The 21,670-nt window shown below is 37.8% G+C and overlaps 4 protein-coding genes, 1 long non-coding RNA gene and 1 other non-coding gene across 14 annotated transcripts; 4 read left to right on the top strand and 2 right to left on the bottom strand.

Moving 5' to 3' along the window:
• The first annotated feature begins 2,370 nt into the window (after positions 1 to 2,370).
• On the top strand, positions 2,371 to 4,484 carry LOC137729702 (protein PLANT CADMIUM RESISTANCE 1). The gene is given in 6 exon segments (XM_068468710.2): positions 2,371 to 2,805; positions 3,159 to 3,167; positions 3,169 to 3,220; positions 3,412 to 3,576; positions 3,990 to 4,055; positions 4,182 to 4,484. Coding segments are annotated over 6 exon segments (747 nt in total). The 5' UTR covers positions 2,371 to 2,512; the 3' UTR covers positions 4,344 to 4,484.
• A 1,589-nt stretch (positions 4,485 to 6,073) lies between these two features.
• On the top strand, positions 6,074 to 7,493 carry LOC137727389 (transcription factor MYB15). The gene is made up of 3 exons (XM_068466258.2): positions 6,074 to 6,438; positions 6,622 to 6,751; positions 6,900 to 7,493. The coding sequence occupies exons 1-3, from the start codon at positions 6,300 to 6,302 to the stop codon at positions 7,342 to 7,344; spliced, it is 714 nt and encodes a 237-aa protein (XP_068322359.2). The 5' UTR covers positions 6,074 to 6,299; the 3' UTR covers positions 7,345 to 7,493.
• On the bottom strand, positions 7,226 to 12,324 carry LOC148693888 (uncharacterized). 9 transcript variants are annotated; one of them, XR_015951798.1, is made up of 9 exons: positions 11,960 to 12,324; positions 11,451 to 11,725; positions 11,014 to 11,090; positions 10,533 to 10,586; positions 10,139 to 10,200; positions 9,952 to 10,017; positions 9,805 to 9,857; positions 7,679 to 7,732; positions 7,226 to 7,286 (listed from the first exon to the last, which is right to left on the bottom strand). It is a non-coding gene; the product is annotated as an uncharacterized LOC148693888 (long non-coding RNA). The 9 variants fall into 9 exon arrangements; XR_015951799.1 differs by having other exon boundaries at positions 7,272 to 7,286; positions 7,679 to 7,735; XR_015951794.1 differs by lacking the exon at positions 9,952 to 10,017 and having other exon boundaries at positions 7,239 to 7,286; positions 11,960 to 12,319.
• Positions 7,918 to 7,991, bottom strand: TRNAT-AGU (transfer RNA threonine (anticodon AGU)). Its single transcript has one exon. It is a non-coding gene; the product is annotated as a tRNA-Thr (tRNA).
• Positions 12,325 to 13,437: 1,113 nt separating the features above from the next.
• On the top strand, positions 13,438 to 15,840 carry LOC137730188 (uncharacterized). Its single transcript, XM_068469247.2, has one exon. It carries the CDS (start codon positions 13,465 to 13,467, stop codon positions 15,688 to 15,690), a length of 2,226 nt encoding a protein of 741 aa, XP_068325348.2. The 5' UTR covers positions 13,438 to 13,464; the 3' UTR covers positions 15,691 to 15,840.
• A 2,798-nt stretch (positions 15,841 to 18,638) lies between these two features.
• Positions 18,639 to 21,087, top strand: LOC137728577 (disease resistance RPP13-like protein 4). The gene has a single exon (XM_068467325.2). It carries the CDS (start codon positions 18,926 to 18,928, stop codon positions 20,993 to 20,995), a length of 2,070 nt encoding a protein of 689 aa, XP_068323426.2. The 5' UTR covers positions 18,639 to 18,925; the 3' UTR covers positions 20,996 to 21,087.
• The last annotated feature ends 583 nt before the right edge of the window (positions 21,088 to 21,670 follow it).

The following is a 21,670-nucleotide window of genomic DNA, read 5'->3' as shown; positions in this document are numbered from 1 at the left end:
CTGTTATATTTTCCATCTATTGATCTTTAAGAGCTGACAGGACACGCCATATTTGTGCCACCTGAACAAATAATAATTTTTTATACATTAAAAAATATTATAATTTAACCCTATTTATAAAAAATAAAAAATAAATAAAAAAACTTTGAACAAACCCAGAAACCATCACCCACTTCACCTATCCACTCCACCCCCGCCGCTCCCATGCGCTTTCTCTCTCCTCTATTTCTCATGCTCTTTCCCCTCTCTCATGCTCTTGCTCCTGCAACCCCTAATCACCATATCCAATCAACCTAGGCCCATGCTCTCTCTCCTGCAACCCCTAATCTTTTTTTCTTCGGATTGAGAGCGAAAATAGAAAGATTTTTTGCGTTTCGGGTTGAATTGGTTTGTGGAGGATCTGAGCTCTTCGTGTGTGAAAACTGGAGGGAGGAGGTTGGCAGAGTAGTTTGGGGGCTGCGATGGTTATGGGAAAGGGATGCGGTGGTGATGGGGAAGGGGGTGGCTGCGGCTGCTGCTGCTTGTGTGGGCTGGCAACCATTAGATCTGTGGATCCATGAAATAAAAAACAAGGAGCAGATTTTTGGTTTATGTATTTCAAAAAAAAAGCTTGTGGAAGATGATGAGATTGTTCAACGGAGAAAGTCAATGGTTGTATTAAAAAATGGGGTTTGCTCGGGTGGAGGGGATGGAGGGGTGGAGCCGTGGAGGGGGTGGAGGGGATGGAGCGGTGTCGGGTGGGGAAGACGAAGTGGGGTTCTGGGTTTTTTATTTTTTTATTTTTTATAATACTTTTCTTTAATTAATTATTTTAAATTTTTTTATTAAGTGTTTAGCTATGTGGCACAAATATGACAGTTATATCAGCACAAATGTGGACTTCATATCTGTCACGTCATTATTTAACGGTTAACTTAATAGATTTTTTAACGATGGTATGACATTGAAATAAAATAATACGTGAGGTATGAAAGTAAAATATTTTAAAGATGTTGTAAGAAATTGAAATTGATCCTAAATCTAAAGAGATAAAATATAATTTACCTAAAATTTTAGCTTTACTCTGTGAAAAAAATATGCTTAGCAAAACCTTTTCTTAAGGAGCAATCACCAATGATCTTTCTTTTTTTTTATATATGTGAAAAAGAATAATCTTTTAGTACCTTATTTTAACTTTTTTAAGAGTTTCAATCTGATTTTGTGTTCCGAATCTTCAAAGTATGCCACTTTGACCCCAATCTTAACCCTGTCCAAATTCTCTATTAAATTAAAAGTTATTTTTATCCTTATTCAATTGAGAAATAACAAAATACGTGTCAAATTGACATGTTTTAAATGATTGAGGTTCACAATCAAATTAAAAGTTTTAGGCTCAATTGAAAGATTGCGATAAGTAAAGGGAGACCGTTGCTAAATTGTGGCCTAATTATTACCTTACGCGCCAACAGAACCCCCACCCGTCTCACCAACAGACAATCGTCACTATCATCTCCACCTCCCCATTACTCAGAAAATAATTTTTTGTCTCTGGAATATCATTCAGTATATCAAATGTTATAATTTAAATAGTTGAATATGTGAAGGGAAAAAAAAAAATTAACCGCTTGTATCTTAGTACTTAGTGTATCGAGGCATATTACCAACACATTGAATAATTTCTCTCATTATTCATAGGGAAATTTTTTGAAATATCATATGAACTTGTCAATTTTTTAATTTGTCATATAAACTAAAATTTTAAGCAATTTGTCATACACACTTTTCGAAATCATCAATTTGTCTTCTCACGCTGACTCCATTAAGTTTTTCATCCAAAATAAGTCATGTGCGAGACTTGTGTTCAGGGTTATTTATGTCATTTTAACTTCTCATTTCCTTCTATTAAGTTGCATTCGTCAAAATAATTCTAGAGTGTTCAGTTTAGCAGGTCATGAAATCAAATTTTATACAAGCTCTATAATATGAGAAACCAGTTAAGGTTTGGTGTTAGAAATGGAGATGTAGATGCATATATGTTGCTCGAACACAACAATCCGCATAAATACCTTCGAACAAAAAAGAGTTTTACTAAAGAAAGGTAAAGAACTTGTAAAAAGATCTTAAATGACAACAAAAACTTTGAACACAGGTCATATGATTTATTTTGAATGAAAAACTTAATGGAATTAAAGTAAAATGATAAATTAATGATTTCGAAAAGTTAATATGATAAATTACTTAATATTTTAGTTTATATAACAAATTGAAAAATGTGTCGCAAAAATTTTTCTTTGTTCATATTCATAAATAAATAATAAAATAATACCCCAAAAAAAGATAATTTAAATGTTATTTATTTTGCTATTTAAATAAATAAATAAATTTCGTGTCATTGCTTCTGAGAATCACGTTCTTTGAATACCAAAAAGCGAAAACGCATAAAAGGAGGAGGAGCAGAGGAGAGAGAAAGCGGAGGAGCAGCGAGGAGGAAGGAAACCCTAGAGCTTCAGCTTCTGGTTTTGGGGTTTGGAAAATGGGGGATTTGGAGAAGCAAGAGACGGTGCTACTGAAGAAGGCGGCGGAGGAGGCGGATGGGGAAGAAAAGGAGAGGCTTTTGGAGGGAAATGGAATGGCGGTCGTCGATTTCGACCTGCTCTGCTCGACGGTGGCGCTGCAGACCCAGGGAAAGCTGGCGGCCAAGCTCCAGAGCTTCCCCGACGTAGAGGAAGGCGGAGACGCAGGGGACTTGGGTGGCGTCTTCAGGATGTGGGAAGGTGAAGTCCTAGATTGCTTCGATGACCGTCGTGTTGCGCTCGAATCCCTCTGGTCCGTACCCCTCTCTCCCTCTTTTCCTGTTTGGATTCCCGGAAAATTTCCCCATAATTTGTTTTCCGGAGAAAAAGTTTTAATTTTTGCTATAAAGACGATTCCTTTTGTTTTTGGTTTCTATATTGTTCAAAATTCGAATAACTGGGGAGCCAAAATCTCTCCCTTTTTTTTGACTTTTTTGTTTCTGAAGATGCATATTTGCTGCCTGTCGTTGAATTATTCAAAAATAGTCAAGAAATTAATTGGGTCATTGCGTTTTTCCTTTTTTTTTTTTTAGTTGAGAATTTGAATTGCCTGTTTAGTTTGACTACTTGTTGACTAATCTTTGCAATGTATTTTGATGTTTGCAGTTGCCCATGCTAGATTTGGGAAGAACATGAGACGAGCTGGTTTCGGTCCTTGTTCGTTACAGGTTTGTAATTCTATCGCTTTTGTGATTGCTTTTTTTATGTTATCTGTGGAAAGGAGAATTTGAGGATGTTTTAGATTGAAAACTATTGAACAACCCATGTACTTTCAGCTCGTTTCGATTCGAAGATTTGGATTTTTTGGGTAAATAAGGTTGTTTAGGTAGATTCTGAGTTTCGGTATATTGTTTCGCAGGGAGCTCTTCATTTGATTCTTGTTGTTCTTGTCCTTCTCAACTGCATTGCCTTCATTGTCACCAAGAAGCACTGCTTTCTATATTTGGCGGTTGCTTTCACCATTTCACTAGGAACGTATTTGGGGTACTTCCGAACACAGATAAAGAAGAAATTTAACATCAGGGTAAGCCTTCTCTCTTTGTCTATCGTTGTGTCTGGTTTCTTACCAACCGGTAATATATGTTGTTACCTGAACTGGTGTTTCTCTTATCTTTCTAATATTAGTATTTGCCCGATTGCTATCTCTTGCTAATTCCAATTAACAATGTTAAGGTCTTATAACGCAAATGGTTATTCAAGGAAGAAAACTACATTAGGTGTAGAAAAATACAGAAAATGTAGGTTTGGTACGGTAGACGGTTTGCTATTCCCTTCTCGTGGAGATGGTGCTGTTACTGCTATGTGATCCATCATTTCAATTTTAATGAGTTGTTTCATGAATCTATGGTTTTTCTAATTCATGCCTTATATTCGTTTTCTTTCATGGTTCTACATGAATTACGCTAACATTGTTGCGGGCAATGCTGTTATTTTCAGGGTAGTGATAATTCCTTGGATGATTGCATCTACCATCTCATCTGCCCATGCTGTGCATTATGTCAGGTCATCTTTCCAGATCCTATGCCTACAAAACAGTTGTTAAAAGTTAAAACTAAACATATGGTTTAATCCTTGATGAAGCTTCTTATTTCCGGAAACTTATTGATAGTATTCTTACAATGTGAGCAGGAATCCAGAACATTGGAGATGAACAATGTCCAAGATGGCACCTGGCATGGTCGGGGTGATACGATATACATAGGTAGCCTTGGAGAAGGTGCAAAATCGTTCTTTGAGCTACAACCGCCACCGATTGTCTCAATCAAATCCCCTGACCCCTGCAGCTTGTAGACAAGTACAGATTCTTGTGAATATCCACGAGTTTAATAAGCTGGGCATTTGCCGTTCCAGAAAGTGGCCACAGCTATGATTGGAAATCGGACTTTCCATTTGATTTCTTCCGCGAGAAGGATTGTTATGTCTTGCCATCGGGAAGGCAAACGTTTAACATTCATGAGTGCTGCGGTCGCCATCGTGAAGTAGAGCTGCTAGAAATTCCTGCTCCACCTTGTAATTGCTGTGTTTTCAGCTGCGGAAGGTGTAAAATTACGTTATGAAGAAGATTTCATTGATCCAGGTCGATAATGGTAAACATGTAATTGTACATACATGTGCTGGGGTTTCTTAGATTGATCCCCATTCTCTAGATTTGCTTCTTGTAATGTTGTTTGTTACATTTATGCTTGTTCCAAATTGAACCACTTTTATTTACTAAAGATGTGATTGTGATATCAAAATGGAGGACTTGAAAATTGACGGTTCTAATCATTGAAATATAACTTGGAACAGACTCAAAAAGATGTTTCAAATAACGAAAAATTTGACGGTTCTAATTGTTGAAATATAAGGAAACCCAAAAAATTGACGGTTTTATTGAAGGCGTATGTAACTATAAAAAAGTAGAAATGGCATGCAAGGAAGTTGATGGTGGATGCTAATTTTTCCCAATAAAGCGATATTGAAGGAAAGAAAAAAATGAACTCGAGATATTGAGTGGAGGAGAGGAAAATTGAACTCGGGATATCGAGTGCATGAATGCTCTTAGTCCTCCATACTGCATAATCACATGACTAATTAATCAAGGACATTGAGAAAAAATCATAACAATAGCAGCATGTGATACACAATCCAAATAAGTTGAAATTAGTCATCAATCAATGGCCACTAAAGTCTTACTCAAATGATTAATTAATCCTAATTTGATTTAAGCCAGCAGCATCATGAATCATGACAGATCATCCTCTTGATCTCCAGCTTATACACAATTTGGATACAGAGAATGTATTATATAATATTAGTAAGACTAAAATAGTATTAACGTTGATTATTTGCAAGTAGTAATCAAAATCCTAGTGCTTTAATTAGGATTGAGATTCTCTCTATAACCTACGAACTACGTAATCTGGAACATTCAAGAGACAGAGAGATACCCAAACGTTGGAGAGAGATTGTTTCTCAGGTTGGCCAATGAACTTGGCTAATAAAGACCGCACAATTTAAATTGAACGCTTTGAATTGTTCGATCTGCGAGTTCTGAAATGTGAGATCCGAAAAGGATCTCAATCCCTTTCATTGGACTCACATATGAAGTTCAAACTTGACGGACTCTGTTATCATCTTGTACAAAATGTGAATGTAAAGATGCTTGAAGAAATTTAAAGCTCAACAATTTTGACCACTATTCCATCTTAAAAACTACACTCAAATATTACATGGTCTTCAAAAAACAGCAAGGGTCATGGTATTCTTTGGAACATGGTTACGTCAATTAACCAGGACAATGCGTCTACTCTATTACTTCCAAGTTTGAATCCACTTTATTGTACATTAGAGTATTTGAAAATATCGTCTTATAAAAAAATTAGGATGTTCTTAATGAGTTATTTTTGCAGACGTGTCCAACTGTAATATAGAGTAAACATGATCCTTACGAAAAGTAAGCTAAGGAGTGTTGAATTATATATACTCGTCCTTTTACATGTATGACTTATTGTGTGTGATCAACATCATCATGACATGATTGACTTTGTTATTTGTATTGTTTACATCAAATTAACCGATATGATACATTGATTACATAAATACTTTTATGCATACCTCTTCCCCTCGATCTTTGCCATACTCTGTTGTCCTAAGATGATCCACACTCGCTAACAGTCTGCCCGGTGCTACACCGTAAGCACATTGGGTACGTAGACATATACGGGTACGGAGGCGGCAGAGAACTCACTGAATCGGAGATAGAAGATGGCGAAAAGGACTCAGCGGTGTGAGAAGACGGTAGATGTGAAGAAAGGTCCATGGAGTCCTGAGGAGGATCACAAGTTGGTAGCTTACATTCAAAGATATGGAATTTGGAATTGGAGTCAGATGCCTAAACCAGCTGGTAGGAAGCAAATTTGAAGTTTCTTGATATTTCTATCTATATTTATGCGTAATTGAGCAAAATTTTCATTGATCATTTGGGTACTCGCTCGTTTGGAATTGCTTTTAGAAGGGTACAAAGCGCTTTCAGACAACCACAAGCGTTTTTAACGAACTGACTTTTCTTCTTCTACATTTGTTTTAGGTCTGGCCAGGTCTGGGAAGAGTTGTAGACTTCGTTGGGTGAATTACTTAAGGCCAGATATTAAGCGTGGGAACTTCAGCAAAGACGAAGAGGAAACCATACTTGAGTTGCATCAAGCAATAGGAAACCGGTAAGGACTTAAATCTAACCAACTCGAAAGTAAACATAATGGTTATCAAACGGGCCTTAAGCATAATTCATCGTTTATAAGCAACTTCTGCAGCTTCATAAGAAACTGACAAGTTTCCTAAAAGATTTTTTGTTTATTATCTTCCTAGATGGTCTGCTATTGCAGCAAGGCTTCCCGGAAGAACGGACAATGAGATTAAGAATTACTGGCACACCCACATGAAAAAACGCTTCAAGGCGGCGATTGAATCAGTACACGAAGAAGCAAAAGGGTCCGGTGACAAAGAAACCAGCAAGAACAAGTTATCTGAAGCTGGACAACTCTTTCTTGTTGATGAAGCTACGAAGGTAGCATCATCAAAGTTGGAGGCAACTTGTTCAGCTTCATCGAGCGTATTCTTTCCCGTTTGGGAAGTCGACGATCGAAAAGGCCAGATTGCAGAGCAAAGTGTTTGTGCATCTGATGTCACATTTGGTGAGCTTCAAAGTTCGGATTCTCAGGTGTGGCAGCAAGAGCCTATATTTCCATGTGATTCCTACATTAATCATGTCACCAGTGATTACTGGGTCAGTTTAATCGATAAAACAGGATGAGTTAGATTAATTAAAAGTGTTTGAACTTTGAATTAGCGGAAATCGTAATGTCTTGTGTATTTGGATGTTTAAGTACAGCCGTCAACTATTTGTTCTTCTGCTCTGACTATATTAATTGTCATGCATATGTATGAGTAAAAGTTAAATCATCGCCAAGTTCAAATCCACCTTTTCGTAGTTTAAATTAGATTAATTAGAATATTGTTAACATGAGACACATTACAAACTTCAGTTTGCTTTAATGTAGCCCAGCAAGCAGCAAGACATAAAAGAAGGAGCAAAAAACATTGAAATTTTCTTTCGTTGAGAGTTGAACTCAAAACCTCCCACTTACTGAACGGGTGCTGCTCTACGCCTCTAACCAACTGAGCTATGAAAGCATGGACGTCTGCTGGACACGGGAAACAGATACTTGATGTTAAAATCTTGCAGAGGGACCATCAGACATGCCAAACAAGAACAAAAACAAAAAGGTTGGGGCAGGTTACAACATTAAGCCGAAAAACAAAGCCCAATAAAAAAATGAAGCCCAAAATCCAAAGCCCAACAAAAAATGAATAAGAAAAAGTATCTTGCTTTCATTGAGAGTTGAACTCAAGACCTCCCGCTTACTAAACGGGTGCTCTAACCAACTGAGCTATGAAAGCTTTGTTGTGATATTGCTTTTTCTATCTATATTATAGATTATCTTGAGCAAACACAGTCAGTATCCTCCCGGATGCCGTTTGATTGATGACAGTGGAATCTGAAACTGAAATCAAAACACCCACTAACAGTTTTCACAAAAAATGTCTGCAGATTCCGACGGAAACTTGACCCTTCCCTTCTCTGAGATCATCACTGGAACCCCACCATTCCCAAGAAATGACTTGCATTTTCAAAACAAAGCAAGCTATTTTACTGAAAGAAAAAGCATGGCTTTCGGGGATTTTATGCTTCTCTATACCAACAGTCTTCGTTCCTTGTGTGTTCCGACGTTTCCTGCAAATGGGGATTCGAAGTTAAGCCTGCTGCTGTCAAAGGAGATACAAGTAAATCCTTCTTGTTTGATGCGTGTATCTTGGCCAGAGAGTTGATGAAGATGAAAGATAAGAAATGGGATCTGATGAGTGAAGTACGGGTGGAATTGCTCTCGTATACTGCAGGCCATTGCAGAGAAAACGATCTTGGCCGGTTCTCTCCTTCTCCCTTCCCTCCTTTCCCCTCATTTCTTCCTTTTCTGATTGGCACCCTCTCCCCCTTTTCTAAATTTTTTTTTTAAAGCCTCTAATTTCTTTGTTTCAACTCCGATTCATGAATGGTTTTCGCCTAGGCGCTCGTAAGATCAAGCTCTGTCCAATTGTACTTAGTGTGACATTGTAAGGTCTACGAAATTTTAACGATTACTGACCCAAATTCAAAAATCATAATTAGTTTAATTAAAATCTAAATTTAATAAAGCTCACATAAATTCTCAAAATAATTTAAAATCTCGCTAATACATAATGCGTAATTTACAATAGTGAAATCCAGAAGCAGGATTTCACATAATGACTTTGATACAACCCACACTCTGCTTCTTACTCAACGTAACAGTGAAGGATATACTTCTTGTTACAGTACCAATGAGAAAATATGCCCGCGCGTTGCTGCGGGACTTTAATGTATTAGTCGCAATATGCATGAATAGTTTCCATACAAAGCAACTAAAAGACATAGCACCTAAGAATCAATGAACAATTGGGACATCTTACTCATATGTGAGAGTCTCAATCCCTATTTCAAATCCCTATTGAACAAAATTGAATCGACATCATTGATCAGGCAATTAAACATTCCTACTGGCAAATAATTGACCCAAGAGTTGAGCAGATATATAGGGATCGGAAAAATACAAAGTGAGCACCAATGATACCGCACCAGTACAAAGAGCATATCACTCACCAGCTAATCTAGCTTGAAATGATAGGAAAAGAACCTTGATTGAGATCTTCAATCATTGAGACAGCCCAAATGAATAGAGAAAAACACAATTAATAAACACGGGGACAAAGAACCTGAGAAGCAGAGACAAACTTCTATGCACAAAAACAATAACTTATGTCAGTGCATTCCACCATAAATCAATTCCTAAAATCAACTGCATATCACAAAGTTACCCAAAAGACACAAAATACCTCAAAATTACCATATTAGCACTCCCTCCACCCCAACATCAGAAAATTAGAAAATAGAACTTGATAACAATGTACATAGAAAGAAAGGAATCGATAATTTAGGTGGTTTCCCAGGACAATAATGAACTTGCAGAGATCATATTCATACATGAATGCACAAACACAAAGACACTACAGAGACCATTTGATGAAAAAAAAAAATAGACACTCAACACAAACTATTCATAGATCCATGACTTAGAAATTCTTAGATCCAGTTGAAATTAATAAAATAAAATAAAAATTTAAGGATATGAAAATATACCTCTGATAGTCTGAGCTCCATTACACTGATTCCTTCGCCAGCTTGAGGCAAACCTGAGGAGATCGGCGATTAAAGGATAAGAAAACTGGCAGCCGTGCTTTAGTTTTTAAATAGAGGGAGCTCAAGAGAAAAGGAAGAAGGGGATACCTCTTCCCTTCTAAGATCGTCGATAACATTTGAATTACTTAACACCCATACACTATATTTACATACCTACACTAATCAACACTCATAACATATCAATGGTCCAGTAATTATGGAACTCGAAATTTCTATAAGGGCCAATCAAATCATAAATTAAAATGAAAACATGTAAGTAATTAAGAATTATTACTTGCTTAGTCGGCTCCTTCTTGTCACTTCAAGGATTATTCAATTCAACCTGATTCGTTCAAACTGCATCACCCAACAAAACAAACAAAAAATAAATTAAAAAAGAAAATCAGGGGAACTAAATAAATATACAGTGACCTACTTTTTGGCTAGAAAACCCAAAAAGAGCAATTAAACAGCAGTGCATAATGACGAAATTTCTATGAAAAAATATGAATTGAGTTTTCAATTAATAATTGATGCCGAAATAAAGAAGGCCTTTCTCACCTTGACGCAGGGCGGACAACAAAAATATTATGTATGGATTAATGTATAATATCTGAGATCCTATCTGTTTTTTATTGATTGATGCTTCAACATCAGTCACCTAATTCATATCACACATCCATACATACCTGAAAGTGCTTATTCCCACCACCATAACGTTGTTGCTTTAGTATGTTTTTTCACTGAGAAGAAAATGAAAGAGCATCATGAAAAATTGAGTTCTAATATACCTGAGAACAATTCACATGTTATTACCTTAAACTGGAGTTAAAATTACTCACCCATTTTTTTTATCACACCAAGACAAAAGTAAAGGAAGACTTCTAATCCTATAAATTAGCAAATACTCTACTATCCTAAATTCCTAATCCCACTTGACTTCGCTGCCCCACACCTTTGTCCCCTGTCTCCCATTAACTAAAAACACTACCAAATCACATCAGCTAGCCATACAACAAAGCCACTGGCTACATCAAAAATTAGGCACGATTTAGGTAACCAAATTCAAAGAATAGAGTTCGGATAACGAAATGCAAAGAACACGATACATATTGTAAAATTCAAGAACATGATTCAAAGGATTTGAACTATATTGTGTTGAAAACTTACCGAAGAGCGATGATTCCAGGGCGGTAGCAGTCAGGCTTCTTGACTCCTCCAGTTGTGGGTGTTGATTTTATTGAAGCCTCAAAATTAAAACAATTGGCAACTTAGATCCAATAATCTGATTGTTTCTCGGAAAAAATAGCTTGCAATTATTGACCCAACACAGATTTTGCAGCATTAATTAAGAGAGAATTATAGTTTTATTTACTTGTGACTAAATCTTTCTTGTTTTGTGGTAATTTGTATAGCAGACAACCAAACAATATATATAATTATTCAAACAGATTAAGATTCCTAATCAAATCAAATCGATTCTGGTGCAGCTGCTGAACAATCGAGACCCGAAGCGACTCCTGTTTTTTAGTGACAGAAAACTCTGTAGTGACTCGAACAGAGAAATTGAACTAACAATAACAAAGAGTTGGGATCACGATACTCACCAAGACTAGATCAAAGAGAACATTCTGATCATCTTTGATCTCGTTGATGAAGTCCGACGAACTTCTTGATAGTCTAATCGCCGCTCTTGCCGACATCGGTGCTATCGCCGTCTCGACGCTCGACATGCTTCTGGCCGTACTTGATGACTTTGGTGACGATGTGGGTGGTGACATTGGGGAGAGGGATCACATTATTGGCGTGGTCGTCTTCCACCATCTGCTTGATGGTCTGTGACTCAATAGCAATCGTCTCATCGACCTCGAACACCTCGCGGCTGGTGAGATTGAGAATGGTGAGAGAGAATCGGTGAAGGATTTTAGGGAAATTATAAAGTGAGAAAAGGGAGGGATGAGGGGATTTGATGGATGGTTACAGAGAGAGGGGAGAGAAAAAGAGGAAAAGAAAAGGGGAATAAAATTTACTAAAATTAATAGAAATAAATTACTGAAATTAAAACCCAAATTCCAGAAATGAAGAAAAATGGAACCCCAATATGGAAATTAATCACCTTCGTGTGATGGAGGGACTTGTGAATGTCCATGGCGTAGTCGACCGTGTTGGTCATGTTAAGGAGCTCAATCTTGGACTTGAGGATCTGCTCATCTGGAAAAAATGAAGAAATTTGCGTTTAGGGATTTGGGTTTGTCGTTGAATACTGGAACGATACGAAGAAATTAGGGTTTGCGGAGAGTAGCAGAAACTGAGAATGGCCTCCTTTCTGCCCTACAATCCCCTCACCATCGATCCCAATCAGTCCCGACAATTAAGATGACAAAAGTACCCTCCAAACTTTTAATCCGGGCCGTCCGATCTTAACCCTAGATGGGCATTCCCATCATTTGAACACCCAAAGGGCCGACCTCATCAACAATTGAGGTAAGCCCAGCAAACACAGCCCAAAACGAACTAACCCAGCCACCTTCACCTACTGGCAAGCTTGTAAATAAACTGAAATGTGGTCCAAAACACTGTTCATTTCTACAGTGCAATTTTGCCTCCTTCTTTAGACTAAAGTAATTACAACAACTTTTTTCCTTCTACAGTATTTCCCTATATAGTAACTAGGTAGCTTCCTCTCTAATTCACTCCCTAACAACCAACAATTCTAACTAAATCTTGTTTGTTCTAGTCAGCAATGCCAACACATCACTACAATCATGCTGATTTAGCATAATAGACAACATCCTATCAGACTTAACATCTTACGTTGTTGATCGCTGTTGTGGTGGTGACACAGTCCTGAAGCAAGGGGGCTTCTACTCCAAGGAGTAGAAAGCTCCCATTAACTTGTTATGGGGTTAGCCAGAGAGATCACTTATAATGCAAATGATTGGGTATTTGGAAAGAAAAAAAATTCAACCACTTGTATTGCAACACTTGGTGTACTAAGTTGTGTTTCTGATACATTGAAATTTTTTAAATTTCAATCATTTGTATTATAACATTTGACATATCGAATTGTGTTCCTGACACGTTGAAAACTTTATGGTCAGCCGATGGCTTGTTTCCATCACATATGATACAAACAAAGACTGAATAATGGGCGGCCTCTGGCGTGGTCCCAAATCACGCTTTGAATGAGTCGTCTCGTGGGCTTCCTGGTAAAAGATGAGACCGTACAATAGACTACGATACATGAATGCATGGTTGAAGGATCTGAATTCATAAGAGATTTTTTGTGTTCAAAATAGAGTGGTACACCACATTTCACGATAGAAATGATGAGATATGTGTATTAAAAAGTTAATAACTTAAAAGATAAAATTTTCTACCACTTATATAAAAATACGTGATGTACCATCAGTGCTCTCTAGTCAGAACGAAAAATTTCTCTCAATCCACAAAGCTGAAGCTGCTGAACCCAACTTCGCAGTGGTTGCACCTCAAAAACTGGGAAGTTGAATAGAATATTCAAAGTTGGTGTTAATATGTAATTAGCGTACTGTCACCAAAAATAAAAACGAGTACGAAATTTCCACCGAATTGGTTCCACCATCATATGATTGTGACCCAATGTCTCTTTTAAGTCAATCTAGAGAGAGACAAAGTCGCGCACTCAAGAAAGACGACAAATCTTTCTTTCTTATCACACACTGCAAATTAAGCTCTCTTTCTGAGCACGCACTGCAAATTAAGCTTCAAGTTTTATGCACTTGGAGGATATTAATTACAGGAGGAAATATGGTGACAACTATGCAGCTACCTATACCCAAAGAGCTGATGAAGATATGGGATGTATGGAATCTGAGGGGCTGCATTCTCTTGAGCCTTGCTATTCAAGTTTTCCTAACGCTTTCTGCGCCTTTCAGGCAACAATGTAGAAGCAAGTTGCTCCTAGGGTTGATCTGGTCGGCGTACTTGCTCTCCGACTGGGTTGGTGCTGCTTCCATTGGGATAATCGCCAAAAGCCAGACTGAGATTTGTGGCTTTAGAAATAATGAAGACCTTTTAGCATTGTGGGCTTCGTTTCTTTTGGTGCATCTTGGTGGTCCTGATACCATTACTTCTTTTGCTCTGGAGGACAATGAGTTCTGGCTCAGGCACTTGATTCAACTCATCCTACAAGTCCTGGCTGCTGCGTATTGTTTCTATCTGACACTTGTCGAAAACAGGCTTTGGATCCCGACGATCCTAGTATTTGTTGCTGGAACTGTCAAGTTTGGGGAGAGAACATGCTGTCTGTACCTTGCAAGCTTGGACCATTTTGGAGAGACTGCATTGCCAAAGCGAGAACCTGGTCCTGACTATGAAGAGGCCGTCGCCATATATTCTACAATGAGGTCAGTCAAAGTAGAGATGCCGCCAACAAGGCCATTGCACACTGTGAAAGCGATCAATCACAAGAAAAACCCCAAATTTACAGTTGACGGAGTTACTCAAGAATATTTAAGTGACATGCAGTTATTGCAGGAATCATATCACTTCTTCGAAAGCTTCAAGGGACTCATTATTGGGCTCCTTCTGAGCTCCAAAGATCGAGAGCGCAGTCGAGATTTTTTTCTCAAAAGAACACCCATCAGTGCTTTTCAACTGATAGAGTACGAGCTCAGCTTCATGTATGAGGTTCTCCATACCAAGGTAGCTGTGGTGCTACACAAAATCGGCTACTTGCTCCGCTTGTTCACCTTCTGTTCAACCATCGGTGCCTTGATTTTGTTCATTGTAGTTGAAAAAGATGAGTTTGAGAAACATGAGTTTGGTAAGTTTGACATTGTTCTTACTTTTGTATTGCTTGGCGCAGCCATAGTCCTCGACATACTATCTGTGTTGTTGAAGCTCATTTTCTCTGACTGGACCATCATTGCCTTAAGAAACATCTGGAGCCAACGTTATATCCCTTCGTGGATATTGAAAAGACGAAGGTGGTCTGGATCGGTGTCCCAGTATAATATGATAAGGAATTGCCTGGATGAGCGTCCAGAATGGGTGTTCACTATTGGTGGTTATGTGGGTGTTAGAGGAATCCTAGACAAAATAAAAGTTTCTCTCTTTTCTTCCTCTGAGAAATTCACGGATGAGCTCAAGGGCTTCATGTTCAAGCAGCTGAGGTTAAAATCTTTGGAAGCAAACAACAGAAGAACCGCCATGGAGGCATGCTCACAAAGAGGTGACTGGGCTCTCCTGCTGACTTCAGACTACGTGAAATTCAAATGGAGTGTAGGGGAATATCAGTATGCAGAGAGTGTTCTTCTGTGGCACATTGCAACAGAACTCTACTTTGCAAAAACCTTGGAAGATGCTGACGAAAGGCGAAAAATCTGCAAAATACTTTCGGATTATATGTTTTATCTTCTGGTGATGCAGCACAAGATGATGGCCCCATTCTTGGGGAATTGGCATATAGTCTTTCAGGACACTTGTGCAGAGGCAAAGAGATTCTTTTCCAAGCACTCAATATCTGATCATCAAAAAGCCTGCGCCGAGATCACACGTGTGAAGGCCAAATTCAGATCAGCTGCTGTGAAGGGAAGTAAAAGCAAATCTGTGTTGTTTGATGCATGTTTCCTAGCAGGAGAGCTTGAAAAGTTGGGACGAGACCCGTGGAAGCTAATGAGCCGAGTCTGGGTGGAATTGCTGTCCTATGCTTCCATCAAATGTAGACCAATTGTACATGCTCAGCAACCAAGTAGGGGTGGAGAACTTCTGACTTTCACTTGGCTACTGATGTATCATCTCGGCTTGGGAACACAATTCTATGAGCTCGAAAACCATGCTGAAAAAATGGTGCCAACCAAGTGAAATCATCCATCCAAGCTTCTTTATCGTTTATTTCTTTAGGCAATTGGGTGGGGGATGCTTGTAATGAAATATGTTGTGTGACTTTATTACATTTTATTTTATTTGTATGGCGATCTGTTTGAAATCAAATGAACATTTTGCGTTGATTCAGTTCAGATGAAATTCCAAGTTCAGTAGATCACTAGAAATATTGCCCGCGCGTTGCTGCGGGATTAGAAATCGTATGAAAAAAATGTTTCAAAGCTGTAATATATTGTTACAAAATGTTAATGTTATCTACACCGAAAGATGTTTGAACTTATTGAAAGAATTTTTACATGAAGAGCATAAATTGGATGAATGAGGCTCTTGAAATTCTTTGAACCACCCTGAATAGCATTACCTGTGAATAATTGATTGTGTAACAAAAATTAGTAAAAGAGTATAATAGATGAAACTTTCATATGTATAATTCAAACTTCTACACATTTATCCGTACTTTACAAATTGTTAGAAACTGCTAAGATAACAATTGGTATCACATAATTGGTATGCTATTAAACATAATGAATTCCATGAAACAAAAAAAAATGATATGCAATTTTAACTTACGATGCTAAAGAAGCTCTATAAGAGTAGCTGGGTCCTCTGTGTTTTATCCATCAAAGGCATTGCAACTGTAGATCCTAAAAACTATAAAAATCCATCCAGTCAAGAGAGAAAATTCAATAGTTATGGGTAAAGTGAATATGGAACCACGAATGTAAGATATACTTGACAAATTTACAAATTCGTTACAATTTCAATTGAATTTCTCGCTTAAAAATCTTAATCTACAAAACCAAATTAGTTCTATTAAACAACATTCAAAAATAAAATCCAATAAAGGAAAATATCAATTGAATAACCTGAATAAGTGGAAGCATTCATACCTCAATTTAATTTCCAGCTTAATTTTGTTGCTTAAAAATTATGGTCTGCAAAACCAAATCAGTCTTATCAACAATAAGGTATCAATTTATGAAAGCAAAGACAACACATAAAAAGAACATTAAAACTGGAAACCAAGTCGTGATACTTCACCATTTGACATAAAATTTTATCTTGCCTACATACACTGAAATCATTTTTTGTATCTATACACTGATAATTTGAGATTCAATACGGAAAAATTAATCATGACCATTCCTCTCTTTTTAAATTTTCAGAGAAAAATTGAACCACAAACAACCAAAAAACCCAAACAAAAAATAAATTTAACAGCTAAGAGATAAAGTATATACCTGACCCAAAAATGGCTTGCAAGCTCCAGAATAAAACCCTAAAAGACACCAAAATCTAAAAAAAAAATATATATATATATATATATATATATATATCCCACATATTCGACTTTCACACTATAGAAAACACAACTTCACAATATTAAAAAATAAATAAATAAATTTGTTGTAGAAAATGCTAAAAGGAAAAAACTGAAATTATTTACCTTGAGCATAAACGGCTTCGAAGTTGCACATAGAAGCCCCAAAAAACGAAGAGCAAAGTGTCCTGAAACAAAAAAAGAGATGCAAATCATACAACCAAACGACAGTTCCAAGGATATAAACAAAACACCAAAAATTACAAAAACTAAATTCCAAAAAACATAGAGCATCGTGTTCTGAAACGAAAAACACAAACAAATCATACACCCAGACATCGGATCTAACAATATAAAGAAAACACCCAGAATTAGAAGGAAAAAAATTCATACAAAAATCCCACTTGAACATGGAAAACTACAAAAATAAAAATTAAAACAGCAATACTTTAAAGGTTAAAAAAACTCACCACCAAACAGAGGTGGACCTTGGAGATAACAAATCCACCCTGATAAAATCCAAAAACCAACAAAATCAGTACTGACCTAAGGATTTTAAACGGAAGATGCAGCAACTATTTATTTTTCCAAGGGTTTTAAACGCAAGAAATTTGCACAGATGATTTGGCTGAGAAAAATGAGAAAGATGAGAAGATCGGAAACCAAAGGTTGAGAAAAGGAAAGCAACTGGAAACTGAAGGAGATTTGGAGAGATGCAATTGAAGAGAACTTATCCACGATGATCGACGCGTGGCAAAACAGTGGAGAACGCATGGGAAGGCTGTGCAAAAGAAGAAAAGCAACGGGCAAGCTGGCATCAAACAGGGGCAAACATGTTCCAGATTTTTGTTTTTTTAATTATATTTTGGTGGCAAAGCATGCATCATTGCTGCCAGGTATGATGAGGTAAGGTTTTTTTAATTATTTTTTGGTGGAAATGCATGTACCATTGCTGCCAGTGTGGATTAGATAAGGATAAAACGCTGGAATCGAAGAGAGAGTCGGATGGCGACACAAAAAGTAAAATAAAAGAGGGAGTCAGAATGGGAAAAAAAAGATACCTAGGATGATCAACACGTGGCCAAAGAGTGAAAGAATTCTGAAGAAAAGAAGGATAACAATAAGGGTTTCTCCAACGCACGAAGCAAGTGAGAGAAACGGAAGAAAGCAAAGAAGCCAGGGGCAGATCCGTCCGGACACTATTGCCGAACAATGCCGGAACCCAACTGGGTTTTAGTATATATAATTTGCTTCTTCACTCCGATTAAAACTACAAGTGGTATTTCTTATTAAAATTCCATGAAATGTGTATGCTAATTGTTGCAATTTCTTATTAAAACTACAGAAAAGTAATCATATGCTGCAAGTTCACAGCATATCCGAGTTGAAATCCTACATCGGCCAGAGAAAGAAAGAAAGAAGAGTCTAAATATCCTAATTCAACTTCAACTAGCTTTGAAGTCTTTTACGGTAAAATCTCATATCTGATAGATTATGTAGGTGGTAATTGCCAAGTTGAGGATAATATCGCGACCGGTGTCTCTGATATTTTGACGATCCGCAAGTCAATTTTCCCTTACAACTACTCCCTTTTTGCATGCATTACTCATCAATTTGGTTTTAATTGGTTTTGAAAACTCACACCTAACGCGTGGAGGGAGACCTGGTCAAGGTCTTTGACAAGTCTTTGATACAGCATGCCAAAGTTTACTAATAATCATTCGGGAAAATGGTCCCTACCGGTGTGATGTGAAGAACGTTCAACAGACCAGATGGGCATTGTGACCACTTACAAAACTCTTTGAGCTCATCTTTTTTCGATGAACAAGTCCCACTCGTTCTTTCTCTAATCGTGTTTTTAGTTCCTTCTTTGATTATACGTTATCATCCTCCATGTCCGCACGAGAGCTTTTCACCACTTCATTCCAGTCACCTTATGTGTCTCTAGACCTTCTTTCGTACGTGAAATCCGGGCAGGTCACCCCATTCCAAATTTTCAATGAAGTTATCATGCCGGATTTTCATTATCATATATCTAAAGATAAACAGTTTCTAACTGAATATGATGAAAAACACAAAAGCAGCAGCAGCACCAACAGTGAAGAAGACGACTCCTCTCGTTATCTGCAAACACTTCAGAAAATCCAGAGTGATCTCATTTACATCAGAAAGGCGTGTAGCAGACTGAAGCAATGGGAAGATCTTGTCAACGCTGCTATCAGAGAATTAGTTCTTCAAAGCTTAGATCATGCCTTCAAAGAAAGAACGGAGACGCTTGAAAACAACGCCAAAACAAATTTTCTTCACAACAAGCTTGACCAAGTTGTCAAAATTATCTCCAGTTTAAAGGAGTCTCTTCAATTACCTTCAGTGAACTTGGATTCTGAGAGCTTCAGACTTTCCATGACGCGTGCGGAAGTCAACCTTAGTCATTCCTCGGCAGAACCGCAAGAAGTGAACTCGCAGAACATTACGGAAGAGAGTTCAGCTTTCAAAAAAACTGTAGAAGCCTATGAAGGTCTAAGTGACCTGCAGAAGCGGTGCTTCCTCTGCTTCTCAGTTTTCCCTGAAAATGCTGTCATAAAGAAGAAAGTTTTAGTCCATTGGTGGGTTGGTGAGGGGTTTATAGACACTTTGGGAGCAGAAGGCAAGACTGCTGAGGAGACGGCAAATGAATTCTTCAAGGAATTTACAGAAAAAGGTCTCATCAAGCCGGTGTACAAAAAGCGCAGACCAAGTGCTGACAGCTGCACTATGGACCCTGCTACTCGTTATGCCGTGATCGTGTTTGCAAAGAGAGATGAGTTCTTCAATTTCGATGTGGATAGAAATCCTACGGAAGACTTCACTTGCTCTGGGAGGGCATGCCTGGTAAAAACCGAAGAAGGGTCTTCTATACTCGAATTGCCATTCCATTTAAAACAGGAGAATGTTCGAAGTATGATCAATGTCAATGAGCCTGATCTTGAGTTCAGACCAGACTGGTTCTCGAAGATGAAAAACGTCAGAGTGTTGCAGCTTGGAAGATGGCAGAGCTCCGCCGAACATCTGATTCAGGTAGAGGACAGTGACTTCTTAAAAGGGTTGAAGAATATGAGACATCTCCGGTACTTGAGTCTTCGAGGAGTCTCTGGAATTACTGAGCTTCCGGCTGCAGTCTGCAAACTCAGCAATCTGAGGATCCTGAACCTCAACGGCTGTCTTGATTTGGAGAAAATTCCGCAAGGGATAGGCTCACTCAAGAACCTGACACACTTAGATATGTACGAGTGCTACTTGATAAGCCACATGCCGAAAGGACTTGCTTTGCTCTCACAGCTCCAGGTGCTTAAAGGGTTTGTGATTGGTAAGCCAAGGGCTGCAGAAGGTGGACGCCAGCCCTGTAAGCTAGCTGATTTGTCAAGCTTGCAAAATCTAACAAAGTTGAGTATCCATGTAGACAAAGAGTTCGCTGTGGAAAGCGAGCTGATTTCTTTGGCAGATTTTAAAAAGCTCCGGTCTTTATCCATATCATGGTCAAGACTTTATGAACACCCAAAATTAAAGCCAACAAAATCATCACTTTCATCAATGCCGCCAGTTTCTCGATCAAAGGCTTCAGGCTCTCCGTCGGGTCCTGTTCTTTTGAAGAAACTTAACCTCCATTACTTCCCTCATTCTAAGATTCCTGATTGGTTGATGCAATGGAAATTAGATGAACTAAAGAAGCTCCATATCAGAGGGGGAAAGCTCTCGGATTTGCGTCGCGGAGAACAATGCCAATGGAACGTCAAAGTTTTACGCTTGAAGTTCTTGGGAGAATTGCTGATGGATTGGCCAAGCCTGCAAAAATTGTTTCCAAAGTTGAATTACTTGGAGATATTCGAGTGTCCTAAACTCAGTTCCATGCCATTCGTTCATGAGGGTGTGTGGGAAAAGGCAGACGCAAACCAAGAAGAAGCATCGAACAGCAATCATCATTAATAGAACTACACTTGTATCCTTGTATTGTTCAGCTGCTAGCTAGAGCAAGAGTATGATTAATTCCATAACCAAATTATATGTTTATGTCTCAACGGCCTCGTTTGGTAACTCGAACTGTACTGACTATTTCAGTCCGATAAGATAATTTGTCATCGAATAATGCTGATTAAATTAGTCGAGTGTTTGATACAGTATCAGACTAATGATGGACTATTTAATACTGTGCTTGTAAAAGGTTTTCCATATTGTTATTATTTGTTTGTCCATTGCACCAACAATAATAAAAATAAAAATAAAGGAAGAAAATGGAAAACCCGGGTTGTCGTCTTCCTTTATTCATATCTTCAAAAGTAGGTAAAAAAAAAAAATTTTAACGAAAAACTCGCGGTACTGTTCACTTTAATGAAAAATTATATTTTTACATTAAAAGTCAAACCTGATACTATTTACTTTATCCTTTATTTTGTCCTTATCGTTAAAATTCAAAGTTTTCAAGTTTTTTTCATTAATTTCCCTTAAAAAAAATGGTGATACGGGTCCACTCTTATAGTTAAATAAATGAGACCTCTAAGACACCGCAACTTATATCCAAACAAGAGTTGTGCATATCAATCTTAGACCAAAATATCTAACAAAACTAGTTGGCCAGAATAATATGTTCCACTATTTACAACT

Source organism: Pyrus communis, chromosome 10, assembly GCF_041283825.1.
Source record: "Pyrus communis isolate YQ-2024b chromosome 10, ASM4128382v1, whole genome shotgun sequence".
In the NCBI taxonomy this organism is placed as follows: Eukaryota; Viridiplantae; Streptophyta; class Magnoliopsida; order Rosales; family Rosaceae; genus Pyrus; species Pyrus communis.
This window is presented reverse-complemented; position numbering and strand designations above follow the sequence as displayed.